Genomic DNA, 20,010 nt, shown 5'->3' with positions numbered 1-20,010 from the left:
CCCATGGCTGGGCTGGGCCCAGACCTGGCCCTGCCTCCGCCGTCCTCGCCACGCCCACCTTCCTGCTCTGACCGGCCCTTTGCCAGGCTGGCTGTAGGACTCACGCTCCTCACTCGCTGTCACACGGCCCTTCCTCCGCACACCTTTCCTCATACTGTACTCTACAGTCTGCACAGTGTAGCGCCCCTAGCCTGGCCAGCCTTAACATGACAGGTTCCCTCTCTACCTCACTCCCTCCCTAGGATATAAAAACTTGGACGTGTATGAAACTTTCTAATGAAAGCAAGACTGAGATCATTATGTTTGGACGAGATGGCCTATTAAATTACCCTGATGGTTCTCTTGGCCCTTTAGCTCCCTATGGTCGCTCCTTTGTAATTTTATGCAGCTCCTTTAAATTTGACAAACAGATCAGGTCCGTCGTTCAAACTACCTTATTTTCTTTGAAGACTTCTAGGCAAGGTGTCTGCACCCATCCCTGTGGGTTAGAGGGTGTTCTCCTGGCATCTGCACCCTGGTCTGTAGAGCTGTGACCCTGCCTGGGGAGCAGGGGCCCCATCACGAGTACAGTGTGGATGCTCAGGAGAGCCATAGAGCCGGGGTCTGACAGGGAAGCTGAGTTCAACCTGTCCTCACTGGGTCCCTGCCCAGCCTGCAGAGTCCAGAGGACGTGCAGGATCATGGGGTCAGCCCTCTCCCCCCGGATGCAAGGCCGCTGTAATTAATAGTGCCCGTCATAAAGTCTGTTTCACAATCCAGAATCTTCCACAGCGCCATGCTTTGCCCTTTTTGACAGCAAATGGCCACCCCACTCTTGCTGGATTGTCAGCGCCCGTGCATAGTCTGTTGACAAGGGACCAAGTAAAAACAAACCCCACTGTCGACTCTAGACCGCAGCCATCCATGTGAGTGACGCGTTGATTGTGGAGATATTTACCTGATTAATTAGCATCCTTAGTCCAAGCTGCAGCATGAGGAAGTGTGGAGCGTGCTTACAAAATCACCCTACAGTCATTTGAAGCTATACTCCTTGTGTTGGAACTGAGATTTTCTCTCATTTGGCCACTGTCAGTCTCTGCTCCCTTGAGGTGTTTTAGTTGAAGTGACGTTGACATCAGTTGTCCCGCTCTGGAAGTTAATTGGGGTCGAATTCCTCAAGTGTACTAAACGTGTGGTCAGCAGTTGGCATGCAGGCAGAGCAGGAAAAAAAATCAATTACCAGTTCTGCAGGGAAACGTTTCCTTTTGGGGTTTTTCTACCTATTTCCTGAGGAAACCCGCGGTTCAGACAGTGCCCCAGGCCCCTGTCTAGGTTGTGGACTTCAGAGAGACCAAACAGCCTGCTTGCAGAATTCTGAATGAAGCGCCACCAGCCAAGAAGGCCCCTTCCGTCGCCTTCCTTCCGCAACTGAGGCAACTCAGCCCATGAATATGAATCGTCATAATCAGATTATTAAAATCCCGCTCTTAAATACCAGTGCAGGTCTTAATTGTGAGGGGATTCATAATTAATAAGGAAATTATTATTGCCTTTTGTCGTTTGGATATAAGATTCAAACGTCAGGAGCCCTTGGCCTTCGGAGTGCCTCCTGTTTACATAATTAGATTAACTGTGCACCTCTCACACTTTCGAAATGGTATTTGTTGCTCAGAGGGTGAGGCAGCTGTCCGGCCCACTGTTCTGTCCAGTAGCGTCTGAGGATGAGCTTGTGCTCCGACCGTCACCCTCCCCTGGCCCCTAGGGGCCACACCCAGCACAATCAGGGGGTCCATGCGGTGACGCCCGTCTGTAGCGCGCAGCAGGGCGTGCGAAGAGAAGAGGCCACAGAGAGGCCAGTGTGCCTGGGGAGGAGAGCTGATGTGACTCATCTCATTCCCCACTCTGCATTCCCTCTCTCTCCCCGTGTGTTTCTCCCAGTAGCACTGTGAAATTCTCACCCTTTTCTCTGGCTGTGCAAGGAGTGATTCTGAAAAGGCTGTTTATATATGTGCCGTTATGGGCATATTCCCTATAAAAAAGTATCTGAATTTGTGTCAGGGCTATGCAGATCCAATTGGATTGTTTGGATTTGTTTTTTTTTGCACCCACTGCAGAAATGCTGCCAGTTTTAATAGGTCGACTATTCCAGTTTATGCCGTCTAAAGATCTCCTTGTTATGTAAAATGGAATGTGTTTGTTCCCTGTAATGGCGGAAAACTTATGTAACTGTCTACCTCAGAATGAACTCGTATTACGCACAGTATTCGATAAAACATCAATACATTCATGAACCGTGGAGCGGTGTGTGTTTTCAGTGGATTGTTTAGGCCCTGAGCTTTCTCTCTCACACTCTCTCACTCTCTCCCTCCCTCTCTCCCTCCCTCCCTCCCTCCTCCTCAGGCGGACTACTTCAGCTGCATCGCCACCGTAGTGTACCTGAAGAAAGAGAACTGCTTGTATCAGGCCTGCCCCAGCCAGGACTGCAACAAGAAGGTGGTGGACCAGCAGAATGGGCTGTACCGCTGTGAGAAGTGTGACAAAGAGTTTCCCAACTTCAAGTACCGACTCATCCTCTCTGTGAGTGGCTCAACTGCTCTGTCTGCTTTCAGCTTTGTCTGGCAGCTGTGTCTCCACCTACAGACAGAGACAAACAGGCACACAAACACACTCTCACTCACACACATGCACACTTGCCTACATGGGCATGCACACACACACACACACACACACACCCCACACCATCACGCATACATACCAGCTTATTGCATTTATTTCAAGCTGACTCGATTACTGTAATGCACTCTTCAGTCGTCTCCCCCAAAATACCACTGAGAGACTTCAGCTCATTCAAAACTCTGTAGCCCGACTATTAACAAAAACCAAGATGGGTGAATGAGAGGCCATTGTAAAGTGTTTTGGATAAAAGCGCTATATAAGTGCAGTGTATTTACCATTTACGTTAATAATTGATTTTAAGGTCCTCCTCCTTATATACAAAGTTACATTGCAGACTCCATTGTCAACTATGTGTCCTCAAGAACACTGCAATCATCCACTGCTGGTTTACTAGAAGTTCCCAGCAACAGTCGGAAGAAGATCGGGAGTGCAGCCATTGTCAATAATGGCCCAAAGCTATGGAGCACAATAACTATAGATATCAGGGAAGCCAGCTCGCTAAATACTTTTAAAAGAAAGCTAAAAATGTATCTCTTTACTTGAGCTTTTAACTAGCTCCTTTTGCACTCACAAAACGTGTTCCTAAACACATATGTCAGTTAAAGGACACCACGTAGGGTCACACGGACGAAGTCGCCTGCCTTGATTACTCTGTGATCTAGCGCTACCATAATGAATGGCAGATAAGAGTTAAACCCAATAGATGCAGTCTGAGGTACGTCAACAGTTCAGGGGCTCAGCATGAGGTCTCACGGGCAAGGTCGCCGACTTTGATTACACCCTGCGACCGTAGTTCTGTATCTTCCTAAGACGACAACAACTACAACCATTTTACACTGTATTTTACTTGATTTCTTATCCTTATTTTTAGGGGCCAAGCACGAAGTGCGAAGCCCCTATTGTAATTGATGGTATTATTATTATTCCTCCGCCATGGGAGTCAATGGCAAACTTTGCATGATGGTAGAGGTTCATGTGATGAGGCAATGGAGCAAGTCCCAGATCGATTGGCCAATAGGGGGCGCAATAGCAGCCGACTGAAATTGTGAACTTTGAACAGGCATAGCTCAGGCCCCATTTGACGTAGAGTCATGAAACTTTGCAGACATGTCTGTCCTCACGATGAACAAATTTGCCTCAAGAACCTATAACTTCCGGTTACGTTAATTATCTGCTATTTTGCATTTCTTGGAAAATGCTTAAAATCCATCTCCTTCTAGAAAGTTTCACCGATTCACATGACACTCGATAGACAATCTAGGGACCAATATCTAAAGTTCCATCTCAGCACATTTTGGAAAAGTTGAATAAAACAGAAACTGAGCCAATGAAGATTGCAAAGGGCGTGGCTTTGCATGGCTTTTCCCATAAAGGGGCTTAGTTTCTAAAGGGTTGTACAGAAAACCACTAATCTTTGCACGCTTGTCTGCACATATAACCCGAGGCTAGCCCTGCATTATTGGCTCGTTCAAACCCAATGGGGGCGCTAGAGAGCTCATTTCCCGTTTAGGCCTAACCGCCAGGCCGATTTTTCCGAAACTTTGTACAGTTGTACCAGAGCATATGTTGAGGTATGTTGAGAAATATGAAGCAGAATGGCCATAGGATGGCGCTATAACAAGTCAAAATGCTTAAAAGTAGCAAAAACGCAATCAATTGCTGTGGCGCCCCCTGTGGCCAAATGGGTTTCCTATTGGTTGTATAGCTAGGTAATCTCAGGTTCTACAACTTACTCATTGGACTCTTAATTACCAGATTTAAATTTGATGTCGATATAAGCTTTTTAGTGAAAAGCCAGCCATCACGCTTTCAAAGACATATGACAGGCATATCTCATGCACTGTTTGACTTAGTCATGAGACTTTGCACACATCTCTCCTCACATTGAACAAATTTGCCTCAAGAACCTATAACTTCCGGTTATATGTCAATTTTCTGAAATTTAGCATTTTTTGGAAAACGCTTAAAATCTATCTCCTAGAAAGTCTGACCGATTCACATCACGCTCGGTAGACAGAATCTAAGGACCAATATCTAAAGTTCCATCTGGGCATATTTTGGAAAAGTCGAATAAAACAAACTATGAGCCAATTGCAGAGGGTGTGGCTTTTCACATAAAGTGGTATAATTTCTGAAGAATTGTACAGAACACCACAAAACGTTAAAGGCATGTCCCTACTTACATCCCGAGGGTGGCCCTTTATTATTGGCACGACCAAACCAAAGGGGTGCACTAGAGCTCATTTCCGGTTTGGGCCTAACTGCGATGCCGATTTTTACGAATCTTGGTACAGTGGTACCACGGCATGCCTAATGGTCATTGGAGAAAGATGAAACGAATTGGCCACAGGGTGGCGCTATAACAAGCCAAAATGCTTAAAAATGGCTAAAATGCAATCGATTGCCTTAGCGCCCCCTGTGGTCGGATGGGGTTCATCCTGCTTCTATGGGTAGGTCATGGCATGCTCTACAACTTACTAATTAGTAATTGGATGCAAAATCGTCAGATTAACACCCACATTGCACTTTCATTGTATTTTTCTCAATGGCTCCGTAGCTCAAATATGGCTAGGGCATGTTTCTCTTGTTGGCTTTGATGCGTTCGTTGCGCTTGGCCCCATTATTGCTGTTTGCAGCTATATTTGATTGTGTTTTTTATCTTCAATCTTATTTTCCTGCTTTTTGTTTATTTTATGTCTATTTATTTTATGTCTATTTTATGTGAAGCCCTCCGGGCATGCACATTCTCAAAGCTCTGTGTTGTAAAGCACTTTGTAAAGCACTTTGAGCTGCATTTATTTGTATGAAAGGTGCTATACAAATAAAGTTTTATATTATTATTATTTGTATTTTTTAATAGGTATTTTGTTGAGTTAATTGCACCATTTTCCGTCCTCTGTGTTGTAGCACCCGAAAGGCAGGGAGTCAGTACTGTATACACACCTGTTTTTCTGTGCTACTAGTCAGCAGACAAATTTCAAAAATAGCAGCATTAAGTACTGAAACTCATTTAGTCAGCAAGCGGAGCTCTCGCAGCCAGATGTCGGGAATAAGCGGCTTTTGTTTTGTTTTGAACCTCTCGCCAGTCAGCATATTGCTTATTCCTCGCAGAGCTGTAACATAAGCTGCAAATACGCTTCCACAGTGCACCTTGGCACTGCTCGCATTTGATGTCACCATCTGCAGATGTATAGAGTATAGAGCAGGAGGATACGCCTTCCTATGCATAAACATAGGCGATCAACACTATTATACAAGCATTATGCATGCACCGCAGAGTCTGTCTGCCTTAAACCAAAGCCATTAATTAACTGCATTAAAGCTCTGAAAGCTAAACTCTGCTTGACAGTCCCCCCCTTGTCCTTTGTTTGTCTCTTGTTCCTGTGGACAGGCCAACATTGCAGATTACGGAGACAACCAGTGGGTGACGTGTTTCCAGGAGAGCGCAGAGGCCATCCTGGGCCAGAACGCAGCCTACCTGGGGCAGCTCAAGGACTCGGTAAGCCTCCCCCGCCTTAGTCAAAGCCCGGTTTCAGGAAGTAGCCTGGTGGGGAGGCCTGAACCCCAGGCAATTCCACTGCCAAGCCCTAGCATGTGCACACACACACACACACACGCACACAAACGCACAGGCTTGGCCTGAATCAGCTCATTGTGTGGTCCCTCTCATAGGCTGTTGTAGTACACCAGGAGATACCCCTAAAATCGATTTATTGGGCTCTAAATTCATTTTGTGTTTTAATTGGAGCAAATCTGCCTTAATTTGGACTCTAAACTTTAATATGATTTGTCGGTCGATGGACGTAATATTGCAAGCTCATTGAAAATTGACCCCGTCCTGCTTGTGTTCCAGAATGAAGCTGCATTTGAGGAGGTGTTCCAGCAGGCCAACTTCAACACCTACGTCTTCCGCAGCAGAGTCAAGATGGAGACCTATAATGTAAGTTTAGAAGACAGCTTTTCTGTGTGAATGTGCTGCTAATTCCAGAGTGCTTCACAGAGACAGACTCCCCTCTCCTTTTTTTGTTGGCACTGTTTTAGTTGATTACTACGGTCTCTAAGGAACTTGCCTTATCTTCTTCTTCTAGTATTTTCTGACTGGAGTGCCAGTTCATTGACTAAGACTTTCTAAATTTGAAATGTTCAACCTGTAAACAGACTCTTTATTCTCATCTCTGCGTGCCTTTCCAGTTTGGCGTCGACCAGACAAAACTATCGGCATTGGCCGTGACACTTCTCTTGTTATCAGGTTAAATTGGCTCGTCCGCCGCCAAATGCACAAACCGCCACAGAAAAGCTGCTGCGTATCCATGTGAAAGACTGCGCTCTTTCAGCGGCAGAGTGAAAGGTGCACACAGATTAGTATGGCACCGATCGCCTTTTTTTTCCCCTGGAGGCTCGACAGATAGAGGCTTGTGCGCAGGGCAGAGAATAAAGGGCTTGATTGGGCTGGTGCCCTGAGCAGGAGGGTGGGAATGGGACCAGACGGGGCCCCCGCACAGAGGAGACCTCTGTCTGCCACCACTTAGACGAGGAGTGTGTGGGGGGGGGGGGTCCTTGCACCTGCCGCCTCCAGGATGTCCTTTCTGGTGCCTCAGCATGGGCTTCCTCCGAACAGACTGACACCTGCACAGCCCCCTACAGACCCCCCCACTGTGTCGCCAATGAGAGGCACCCGATCTGCCCGTCTCGGCGTCAGGGGGCCGTGTAGTCAATTGTCCAAGAAGTAGGACCAGGCTTTGGAATCCAAGATGGATACCCCTCACGGTTTAATGACGTACAAATCCCACTGAAACCCCAATCAGAGCAGAGTCCGCCAGCAGCTGGTGGGGGGGAGTGGAATTCAAGGCGGCACTTTCTTGATTCCCTCAGCAGTCTCATCGTTCATAGGAACATGGATAATGTCTTTATCCTAGGTAATGCGATAGAGAAATCTCATCACTGTCAGCACAACCAGGGGTGACCTTGTACTTCAGACTGAACATGACAGGAGGGGTGTGAAATGGCTGATCTCCAGTCCTCACCTCACACACGGTCCTTATTCGGTCTGAAGAGGAGACAACCTTGGCTCAGACTTCAGTAGGCGAGGCTATTTATTTTCATGATTTGGGCAACATTCTAACTCTAGTGCTCATTTCCATTCCTCCCACCTCTCCGCCTCTCCTCTTGCCCCCCCAGACTAGAACTGGTAACTGGTTTTGGGAGCCTCAAGTGGGTGACACTGGAGAGAAAAGAGTCCATACTGTAAACCCATTTCAGGCTTTCAGATGCGACAGTGCATTCCATCCCATGCTGGGCCCTGGTGCTCAAGAGGAGAGGAGCGTTGGATTTGCATAGCAAACGGAAGGCTGATTCTCCTCGCCTTGCCCACATAAATCCTGCCTTTCTGGCAAGATGTGACCAACACTAATCGCTTGACGACCTCTGTCACACTCGGTTGCGTGGCTGTGCGCGCGCGCGTGTGTGCATGCGTGTGGGTGTGGGAGAGATGGAGAGAGGACGGAGGACTTAAGCGGACAGCGTGGGAGGTGAGTGTGAGTCAGTCATTAGATGCTTTAGAACAGGGGTGTCAAACTCAAATACACAGTGGGCCAACATTTAAAACTTGAACAAAGTCGCGGGCCAACATTGAACAAATGAAAATTTTAATATGGACCCAAACAAGTTTTGCTTTCACATTGAATATGCACTTATCACTTTCGCTTCATCAATTGTGTGCACTGTGAATACGCCCTCAGACACAAGTGTTGGTGCTCCCATCTGCTCAGTAGAGAAGCTTGTAAAACCCTGACTGTCCTACAGCTAGGCAGACAGACAGACAGAGACAGACAGACAGACAGACAGACAGCCGACAGGCAGACAGGCAGACAGGCAGACAGGCAGACAGGCCGGCAAGAAGGCAGACAGGATTGAATGAACAGGAACAGAGCAAACACAGAGGCCGGCTAGGTCAACACAGGTGTCTCTATCACAGTGAGACGTTACATAACGTAAAGCTTCTGTTTTCTGCCTTTCTTTTCGCCATTTTTAAGAAGGGGTAACACGGTTACAGTTGTAGTATGAGATTGCTATGACTACTGTCACAGAAGAGAGGGCGTTTCTGGGTCCTGTCTTGATTGACGCGCCAAAACAACAGCAGAGCATTGAGATTTGTAGTATTAGCGGTGAATGCGCTGTATAATACTGGCGGGCCAGCTCTAGTAGTCATTTGGTATTGCCTCGCGGGCCAAATATAATTACACTGCGGGGCAAATTTGGCCCGCGGGCAAGAGTTTGACACCCCTGCTTTAGAATGTCGAAGGTTTGTAGACCACCCTCCATCTCTGCTGCGCTCGCCGTTTGAGAGGCGGTTCGTAGACCACCCTCCATCTCTGCTACGCTTGCCATTAGAGAGGAGGTTTGTAGACCACCCTCCATCTCTGCTGCGCTCGCCGTTTGACAGGCGGCATAAGAGATGGAAAGCCCCCTCCTGCCCTTCTCATTTGTGATGCCTCCGCAGAAGCGCAGGGAGAGAGGTCATGTATTTGGTAGGGCTGTCGCGGTTTGCGGTTAACCACACAACCGCGGTCCTGTGAAGCAGACCGCGGCGCTTTACAGACAACCGCATCTACCGCGGTCACTAAGGTTTTTTCATTTTATTAGGCCTATGTTCCATGGGGCTTTCCAAGGGCTGTCAAATAAATATATTCAGCCGTCAACTGAGATAGAAAATACGTCTAGCTTAATCATTGTAAAAATGTATCGACTAGTAAATGGAGATTCTTATAGTTTAGGACTACGTCCCCGAAGTCGAAGGAACGCATTGCGCGGAGCAGAACGAGAATGATATTCGAAATAAGTTAATCGATTTCACATGGAAATGGTGGCCTAGTGTTACTGTATAGCCTAGATCTAGAAATGAGATGTTATGGCAATTCTATTAGGCTACTACATTGGGCAGGTAATAAGGCAGATAGCCAAACATTAGCCTGTAAACAAGGACTATTATCATGAAAATGTGATAAATGACCACAAACGATCATATCATTATGGATTTATTGTACAAAGACTCGGTAAACTGCAAAAAGACAAGTTCAAGTTGGATTAGAAAGCTGTAGCTGATCACGCCAAAAAGTATGTTTCCATACATAGCCTACCCATTCAGACCAGAGATTAAATCTTAAATGGTGGTGGTGTAGCCTACTTCATTGTAGGAATAATAGGTATGGCTACAACCACACACAGGCCACAACATACAATAACAAAATACAGACAACAGTGGCCACTAAGGATTTTCTTTTCATTTTGGTAGGCTATCTGGGCTTTTTCCAGGACTGTCAAATACGCCTATAGACAAAGGCTATCCAATTAATAAATGCACGGCACTAAACTTTTGGTATAACGTGTTAGGCCTAGCCTAAGCTTACTTTAGTGCACAGCAAACATTGCCTTTGCCCTTTAGGTCCCTTTATATCTGTAGCCTAATTGTTATTGTTATTATTTTACTATGTCGAATGATTTGCCTGTTTGTGTGCTGCGCGCACCATTGCATTCCTGTACCCTCATTCATTTAATGTATTTCGTTCGATAAAAACGAATAATGTAGGCCACAACTAGGCTACACACACAGGATATAGATAAAATGTAGTGTAAAAATAAAAAATAAAAAAAACAGCCGTCAGACCGCGGTTGAAATCTATCAATTTGAACCTCTCAGGATAATTCCTAACCGTGACAGCCCTAGTATTTGGTGGCGTGTGTTTTGTTCATTTGTTAGTGTTAGCAGGATTATGCAAAAATGATGACTCTATCATCAGTGTAACTGCTTTAGCCACTGACCGCTACCATTAATGTTATGAAAGCTGCTGCTAGTTCTAGCTCATGGCTAACTGGCTATACCGCTCTTATTGTGCTGGATTAGCATTGGAATCAATGGAACTGATGTGTCCAGGCGACAAGACCTATCTTAATTTATCAGACATTATTTCATGTCATTTCAATTCACAGCTATTTCAGTGGCATGACTAGCTTCCGTCCTACCAGTCCTGAACAGAAACAAGCCAGCCACGCACATAAGCCAGGCTGGACCTGGCCTGGTTTACCTTTCATGACTGAACGACGCTAGCTCAGTGGACCGCTTCCTGCAGACCACACATCCCCGGGCCGAGCCAGCGATGTACTATACCACATAGCAAATTATATCAACCGTTCCTCCTGCCCACGAGGGCCTGTGAGAGCGGCATGAACACAATGCTAACATAGCATCCGGACTGCACAAGTATCTTTTTAGCTGGAGCTAATGGAGTAAGGAGTAACCACAGGGCAGGTGCTGTGAGTCTCATTTTCATTCTCAGCGCTACTGTGAACTGCGAACAACCGCCCCTCCTCCTCTCATCCTCATACTCCTTCCCCGGAAGCTCTCTCTCTCCTCTCTCTCTCTCCTCTCTCTCCCTCTATCTCGGCCCTGGTAGAAGCCCGATGCAAATCGCAAAGGCGCTGCGGGTGGGAGGGGGGAGAGGGCAGAGCCTCTGAACCGCAACGCCGCTGTAGCAGCAGCAGCACTCCGGACGGCAGCACCAGCCGTCTGCGGCGCCGCTTTGTTTACTTATTCATTAGCGGCTCGGCTGGCCGTGCGGGACCGACTCACAGCTGCCCTCGGCCTGCGCCTGACTAGTGGCCTCGGTCTCAGGAGTGGCCTGACATGTCTCGTCACCATCTGAATGCCAGAGTTTTGATTCTCAGTTCATTCACCTTGCACCATTATTACAGCATAGGTCATTGACATTTCAGAAGCTTCAGTTATCCGCAGGACCAAGCTGTATCCTGCTTGGTAGCACTCACCCCCCCCCCCCCCCCCCCATTGCAAACAGAAACTAGAAAGTACATTTCCTGGAGAAAATGTGAGGTGGGCTAGCTGCTGCAACTGTATGTAACAGCTACTGCTAGAACTACTATGGACCGGGCAATCTCCATGCACCCACCGGTAGGGCTGCTCGATTAATCGGATTTTAATCTAGATTACGATTTGGGCTGTCAACGATCATTAAAACTAAATAATCGCCATAAAACGATTTTGCACAAATCAAGTGCACCCTACACTCTAGAGCTATACTGTGCTTGGCCCCTCCCCCACCCCCCAAAGCCCCAAAACAAACACTTCAAAGCGAGACGAGTTGTCAAGCGAGGCGCACGCATGCTCCTCTCGAACAAAACACGACAAGAAGAAGATTATGGCAGCAGAAAGAGAGGTGGACAAGAGAGCTAAAACAACGTCAGTGGTGTGGAAACACTATGGGTTCGCGGAGACAGATTTGGACCAAGTTGACACGGTGTGTAAAATTTGCTACACAGTCGTAGCTGCCCCTCAAAGTAGCCCTTCTCAGTCCCGTTGTCGCATTCCGCTCACTCATGCCAGACAACAGTCCTTTGCCGGTCCATTCACTTTGCCGTCAAAATAAATCGGTGTCGGCCTTATTTAGGAGAGGCGCTCATATTTACAAGTGTCAGATAAACATGAAACGTCACTTACCTAAGCAAAAGGGTCTATTTTAACAAATGCTGGGTTTTGAAGCCTCGGCGCTACCATTAAATAACTTATTTAGACGCGTTCTGTCATAGTGAAATTATTTTTCCGAGGTAGTCTTCTTCTGTGGTGGTGGCGGTGCTTTGAAGCTTCTTTATTTATCAGTTTTGGCACTTTTATTAATTTATTTTCAAGGTCAAGGTTCACTATTTGTCTCCCAAAGAACATTGTTAAAAAGAAAAGCCACTGTCAACATTTAATAAATTAATTGTTATCAAAGTCAATAATTTGATTTGTTAAGAAAATGTTAAAACTTTTGATAAAAAAAAAAAAATCAATGAATAATCGTGTTTAATAATCGTGATCTCAATATCAATCAAAATAATCGTGATTATGATTTTTGCCATAATCGAGCAGCCCTACCCACCGGCGAAGACCGTGCGTCTCTAGCCCACTCAGAGGCTGAATTGTGGGGTCCGTGGCGTGGACAGTGGCGTGGTGGCGAGACTCCGCCCCCTCAGGTCAGAGCTGGTCAGGGACAGTGTACCCCTCTCCGGGCCACCTACCTGACTCCACTGGTGAAGACCGTGTGTCTCTAGCCCACTCAGGTGCTGAGTTGTGGGGCCCGTGGCGTGGATAGTGGCGTGCTGGTTAGGCTCTGCCCCCTTGGGTCACAGCCAGTCGGGGACAGTGTACCCCTCTCCGGTCCACCTACCTGACTCCACCGGTGAAGACCGTGTGTTTCTAACCCACTCAGGGGCTCAGTTGTGGGGCCCGTGGCGTGGATAGTGGCGTGCTGGTTAGGCTCCGCCCCCTTGGGTCACAGCTAGTCGGGGACAGTACAGTGACCTCCGGGCAATTTCCATGCATCCACCATTGAAGACTGTGTGTCTCTAGCCCACTCAGGGGCTGAAAAGTGGGTTCTGTGGCGTGAATAGTGGCGTGGTGGCGAGGCTCCGCCCCTTTTGGTCATAGCCAGTCAGGGACGGTGTACTCCTCGCCGGGCTACCCACCGGCCCCCACCACTGAAGATTGTGTGCCTCTATTCCACTTTGGCTGAGTTCTGTGCTACCACATTAGTTATAATAGGGTGCCTGTACCTTTAAGAGAGGCTGCACATGCGCACAAATTCAAAAAAAGCAACAGCTGCCAACACTCTAATCCCAACTGAAACGCTCATCCTAGACATGGTCCGCTTCAGACAGCTCTATCGCGAAAACTATAAATGTTACAGCTTATACATTGATACCATAGTATTCCTGAGAACTTGCAGAACATTTCTATGTATAATATGTCCGTAGAACTTGCAGAACATTTCTATGTATAATATGTCCGTATAGCTTAAACACTAGGCATGGCGACAAGTTAGAAAAAGGGTAAAAATGCAAAATTAGCAGCTCAAAAGTTAGTGCGGCATCATATGTTTAAATAGGGAGCGCAGTTGCCGAACAAATCGTCATACCTCAAAAACGGTAAGTCACACAGCTTAGATACTTACATTGTACGAATCAGCACAGCTGTGTGAACATTTTGATGTATAATATGTGTATGAGCTGTTAAAACTGTAGGCATGGCGACAAGTTAGAAAAGGGGTAAAAATGCCAAATTAGCAGCTCAAAAGTTAGAGTCCGGCACCATACGTTTCAATGGGGAGCACAGTTGCCGAACAAATCGTCATACCGTGAAAACTATGTCACACAGCTTAGATACTTACATAGTACTAATAATAATAATAATAATAATAATAAAGAAAGAAATAGTGGGAATATCACAAGTTGTAACCTAAAAACAGGCATGTTATTTTTTTCAGTGTCTACGATTTGATGACTTCAGTGTGTACGATTTAGTTCCAACCCTGCCATCGCTTGAACTGGTTGTGAATGTGTGGCTAGCCCTTGGGCTGGTAGAGCAGGCCTGAAAGGACCACAGTGGAGTGAATGGGAGACTGACACATGTGACCTTTGTTCCTGGTCCCCCCTCTCTAGGACGAGTCCCGGATCAAGGCGACGGTGATGGACGTCAAACCTGTGGACCACAGCGAGTACAGCAAGAGGCTCATCATGAACATCAGGAAGATGGCTGCCCAATAAGGATCTCCTCCACAATGACATACAGCCACTTAACTGCTCTGCAACAGCGCCTCACACTGCCAGGCTGTGAATGTGTCGCTCTTGTTTTCTTCCGTGCTATTATCTTCTTTCACCTCATGTTTTGTTTAGCTGTGTCCAACTCAAAATGCTCAGCCGGTACGTTAGCTGAACATTTCTATGCTAAGTGTTGTTCTCTTTCTCTCGTTGACTAATCATTCATCTTGAGCCCCTGGGAGTGCTGGCCCAGCAGTTCTCCCTGTGCAGTTCTCTGTCCTGTTCTAATGGTGATCGGTGGCCAGGGACTCTTTTGAATCTGCTGACATTTTTTGTCGGCGGGTACCAAGGAATTAGAGAGGGGGAGAGTGGACTAGGCTAAGACCCGGGTCAGTTTATCAATAAATCATTGCTGTGTGTGTGTCTTAAGCCGGCCGGCTTCATTTGCATGTGTCGCGGCCAGGCGAGGGCCGTTGGCGGCCGGAATGACACATGGAAACGCCGGCGTTCGGCACAGGGCCTTGCAGTGCGATTGGCACTCACTCACTCTCCACCACACAGTTAGAAAGCCTGGGCCGGACCTGCATGTCCCTGATAAATGGTCTTATCTTCTTCCCTTCTCTCCTAACCCTCCCTCACTACACACATTGGCAGACTGTCAGGACGCGCACTGTATTTATGTAGATAGATGCTTTTTTTTTTTTTGAGACCTCTGTTTTTTTTTTGGACAGTCTAACCTGTATTGGTCATTTCTCTGTAAGAATATTTTGGGAATAAGTAAAAATGGTGGTGTTCAAAGGCAATTATGTCCTGTGATGTTTCATGTCCTGAGTTTTTAAAGTACATTATGAGGTATTGATACACTATTAATAAAGCAAGGGGTCAAGTAATGCAATTGATCATATTTGGGTTTGGTTGAGCCATATATCTTAGTACATTTACAATGTACCATAAAGTTAATCTTAAAATCTTGGAATGTCAGAGAGGTAGACTGGGTGTTTAGAAGATTTTTTCTTTGCTGGCTTGCAGTCTCCCCTGCTATATCTCCAGAGGTCCAGCTCTGATGTGTCCACAGATTCCGTCCCTGAAGTCCTGACTTCCATGTTGTATTAAAGCAGAACATCACTGAGGCTGTGCCATCCCATTTTTCATCTGATAACCATCACATTTCCGCGGAATGCTGCATCTCTGGCCCATTGTGCGCTGAGATGGATTAAAGCCGTCTTTGTCTGTCTGTCTCGGTAGATCTATTTTAGCTGGGGTGTCACATTGATTCAAATAGTCTGGGAACCTGCCTACACCTGAAATTGACACCCTCCACAGTTTTTAGGGCAATTCTCCTCTGAGACTGTTTGCAGCGCTGCACGACTTGTAGTTTGTTGACTGGACTGTGGTGCTTTTGTCTGCGTGTAGCGTGCGTGCGTGTCTGTAGCCTATAAATAGCATAAAAGGTGAGCAGGTCTGTGTGTGAATTCCAGGTCTGTTCCTGCTCCCCGGCCTCCCTGAAGCCAAGCCTGTCAATTTTGGATAACCAGGGAAACGGGTGAGACAGTAAATGTCATCCCTAGCACAACCCTGGACTAGAGCTAGGTGTAAAAGTCTACTTGGCGAAATAAAATCTGATTCGGATTACTGTAGCTGGTTATACCTTTGGCCTAATGTGAGAGGGTAAATATTTAACCTATCAAGCTTGAACTCGCTTCCGAAGTCACGATCCTCATGGCAATTTTCTTTTTCTCCGATTTACATTCAATCAGATTGAAAATGAGATTTTAATGGACTCAGGATTGATTTCACACTTTACCACATAGCACGTTATCGGCTGACTCACTCAATTGAATTGTATTGCATTTCTGCGTGTGCCTATTTCACACTCGCTGACACGTTGTGGGTGGATTAATCCCTACAGAGTAAATATAGTTATTGTCTGTTGTAGCCTATCTCAGCTGTAGTGAAAGGGTATGATGCTGAAGAGTCCATTATAGATTAACCTGCGTATGAGGAAGATTATCGAGACAGAATCCTGGAAGGGGATCTTTCAGATGACGTTTCTGGCCGGCCGGGCGGCCGGCTCCACCACCGCGCCAGTAAGGCTGAGACCAAGTGGTGAGGACCCGATGGAGACCTCTATTAATACATCCATGACTCAAACACTGTCTGTGCCACTGCGGACGCTCTCAGATTAGAAGGCATGTTAACGTTCTGCCCTGTGACAATTGGGCTGACTTTATGGATAAATGTGCTGAGCGCTCCCAGTCTGGGTAAATTTACTTAGCCTAGTGTGAGGGGCGGATTGCGGACTGCCCTTCCCCCGTTATCAACAGCTGCTCCGAGGGGAACACTTTGACTGCTACGCTGTTGGGCCTCATTTACAGTCGTGTTGAGTCTTGATTTTTCTATAGGCTATCTGTTCCCCTGGGGAAATGCGCTGCGTGAATGGCTGTGTGCGTTCTGCACCACATCAGCCACACACTTAGTAGTCATTTACAGGACACTATGTGAGTGGCCTCTAAAGGGTGCCAAAGCACCATGGTCGTTCTAAAATATCCACACACAAAAATCTAATTCAGCGCAAATAGGCCTACATGTTGCTTCACAATGTAGATTTATTAGAACATAAGTTAACTTAAAGTGCACATATCCAATATTGTTCTTTACAACAGCACAATGTCATTTTCAGCAATATCAGAATCTATATTCTGAACCCTAAAACATCAATAAACGCCTGAACAGTGCACTGGTCTCTGCAATTTTATGACAGTATCATTGTCCAAAGATATGAGAATCTCTTTCTCAGTGCACAGGAGACATCTACACACAAAAGTCCAATTTAGTGCAAATACATTTCTTCACAATGTAGATTTATAGAGCATGAGTTAACTTAAACGTGCACATCTCAAACAGGATGGTACACCTAACACAAAATATAATTGTTATCCGTTCTAAACTAAATTGTCTATGTGCCTAGTGCACATGAGATCATGCTACACAAAGTTTCAAAATATAATATAGTGTTTCACTAAGGTACACTTTTCACTAAAAGCTTTGTCACAACTCACACTGATATGGTCTCTCCTGTGTGGATTATTCTATGGTTCATTTGTCAAAAAGCTTTGTCACAACTAACACTGATATGGTCTCTCCCCTGTGTGGATTATTTTTTGGTTCAAGTGAACCACTTGCGTAGAGCCGTGTTCACAGCCGCGTCAGCGTAGCTTGCGTTGACTATTCACCACATAAGATGCCAACTGTAGCTCTGTCATCAAACCTAAGCAGACATTTGCTTATTTCTTCCAGAGCCTCGCTAGGTAGTCCATTTTCCCTCACATGCGCAAAGTTTCTAGGATCTAGACAGGCAAAATCCGAGCAAAGTTTTGCATTAGCAGAAAACCTCCTATGGATACTGTCTGTCACTGTGTCTACAATGATACTGTGTACTTTGACCCTGAAGTCAGTATCAGCTGAAGCTAGCTGCTCATCTTCTGCAAGCTCTCCTGGCATTCTTTTCTTTTTTCTGACCCTTTTTTCCAGGAAGGGCAGTCTGTACTACCAGCCCACACTCTTCCTCCTTTTGCAACTTTCCATTAGCCCACTTCACGAACTCATCAGCTGCACACACAACTCCTTCAAAGTCTCTAGTACACTTCCTGAGACCCTCCTCTATCCCCTGAACCAGACGCTGAGCTGTGATGATATCCATTCCCCTTTCTGTAAGTATTTTGAAAGAGGGGGATGTATCCTCAAAGATCCGAAGGAAGATTTGAGCAGTGAGCACTGTCTCATACTTCAAAAGGCCTTCTATGAATCCCTTTGCCATGGCCCTCACAGTTGGCTTTTTTGTATCGTCATCTACAATGGTGTGTAAAGTTATAAGCACTTCAACGAACAAGGCTCCCTGAGGATTCCTGAAGCACCCAAACACTTTACGTAGCGCCTGATCCTTAGCCCACCACCTAGTTGGCCCTATTGGGCACAGTCGTCTGTGACGCTTGTCCTGACTGATCTCTTCCCACTTCTGCATACGCTTGTATGACTCTCTTAAGAAAACTGCAATATGATTGAGCAGTGAAATGAGGGACGCACTTTCCACAACACTGCCTGTTGTGTCTGCCAGTACAAGATTCAAAAGATGTGCATAACACCATATATGAATCCGAGTGGGGGACTGCTCAGAAAACCTCCGATATTGTCCCTGCATATTAGCTGCACCATCTGTTGAGTTGCCCACACATGTGCCAATGTCGATATTAAGCTTCAGTAACACTTATTTCAGGAGCTCTGTAAAATACTGCCCTGTAGATGACTCACAGTCGACCACAGCAATCAGTCTTTCATGAATTGAAGCCTGAATTGAAGCCTAACTGACTATGACACATCCTGACACTCAGAGGGAATGGCCCTCTAGAAGCTAAACGAGGCTCAGGCTCCACAGTTGTGGGTTTGATCAACCTCATATAGCGGTTCTGTGTATATACTTATATAGTATATAGTACAGTATATAGCATTGTATAGTCATAAAGTGTTGTTCTGAGTCTGACCTTCTTTTCAATTATTCTGCTGATGAATCCTCAAGGTATTACAGAATCCTTGGAAAATGTAGACAATTTACAAACATTTAGAGGGGAAGAGCAGCAGGATGATCCCCCAGGCAGACAGTCTGAGGGGGTCCATTTGTAGGAGTTGCTTTGGCTGACAGCAACAACATTCTTACTTGAGCAGCTCTGTGGTTTTAGAGCAAATGTAGGGGAACGGAGCTGGGGAAATGAGACAGACCTTCGACAATCCTTTCATGCAGTCCCCTAGATAAATGGTTTTAAATGTGTTGGAGCCCTGCTGTTTCTATGAATATGCTAAGTGTCTCCCTGAAAATCCACAAGTGTGTGTGTGTGTGTGTGTGTGTGTGTGTGTTTGTGTGTGTATGTGTGTGTGTGAGAGAGAGAGTTTGCTGTTTGTGCATCCATGTTCTTCAGTGCTTGTGTGTTTGCATATGTGTGTGTGTGTGTGTGTGTGTGTGTGTGTGTGTGTACACAGGCCTGCAGCTTGTAAAGAAAGCCATGGGGATGATTGTCTTATACAATCACAATGCATTCTGGGTAAGAAACAGTTAACTCCCAGTCAAGTCAATTAGAATTTAGAAACCATGTATTATGGGGCCATTAGAGAAATTCAATCTGCACCATGACTGTCCATCCTGCTCGTACCTGGATGGGGAATTTGATCACTAAAGTCAAAGACTCCAATCAAAATAATCTGATTATCTCTCCCATCTTAAACATTTTGGTGCGATGAGCTCCAACATCATCCTGCCCCTTTAATGCTGAAATGTAATCTTAGACTCGGCAGTAACTTAAGACAGGGTGAGTGATAGTGAGCTAGCTAGCAGTAGCCAGTGGTTTGTCCTCCTCGCTCTCTGCGCAACTCCTCGCCCCTGCTGTGGCTGTGGTGCTGAGCCGTGGGAGAGCGCACGCCCGTGGTCCTGTGTGTGTGTGTGTGTGTGTGCTCTGACAATCAGGCGTCAGGCAGGTGGGAAGCCAATATCCACAATAATTGTTTTGATCAAATAAAGCAATAATCCATTGAGCATTCTCAAAGGCAGTGCAGATTGAATCGCTAGATACAAAACGTGTCCGGCAACTATCCTGTTTCCACTTTAATTGGATATGGATATGGCTTTGGTTTGTGTTTACCTTTCTCAAGCACTAGATTATTTGGCCATGTATTTTGGCACGCCGATGAATAAAACATCTTGGGATCGGGTTTCGTTATTTT

The 20,010-nt window shown here is 46.1% G+C and overlaps 1 protein-coding gene across 1 annotated transcript in view; it reads left to right on the top strand.

Moving 5' to 3' along the window:
- The window catches only part of rpa1 (replication protein A1), a 47,768-nt gene extending 32,868 nt beyond the window's left edge, over positions 1-14,900 (top strand). The window contains exons 14-17 of the mRNA XM_084444507.1: positions 2,380-2,556; positions 6,047-6,154; positions 6,509-6,595; positions 14,143-14,900. Of these exons, the coding sequence (XP_084300633.1) occupies positions 2,380-2,556; positions 6,047-6,154; positions 6,509-6,595; positions 14,143-14,247 (477 nt within the window). The 3' untranslated portion in view covers positions 14,248-14,900. The remainder of the gene's footprint in view (positions 1-2,379; positions 2,557-6,046; positions 6,155-6,508; positions 6,596-14,142) is intronic.
- The last annotated feature ends 5,110 nt before the right edge of the window (positions 14,901-20,010 follow it).

The sequence above is a fragment of the Borostomias antarcticus genome, assembly GCF_949987555.1.
Source record: "Borostomias antarcticus genome assembly, chromosome: 1".
NCBI classification, from domain to species: domain Eukaryota; kingdom Metazoa; phylum Chordata; class Actinopteri; order Stomiiformes; family Stomiidae; genus Borostomias; species Borostomias antarcticus.
Note: the sequence above shows the minus strand (reverse complement) of the source record. Positions and strands in the feature narration are given on the sequence as shown.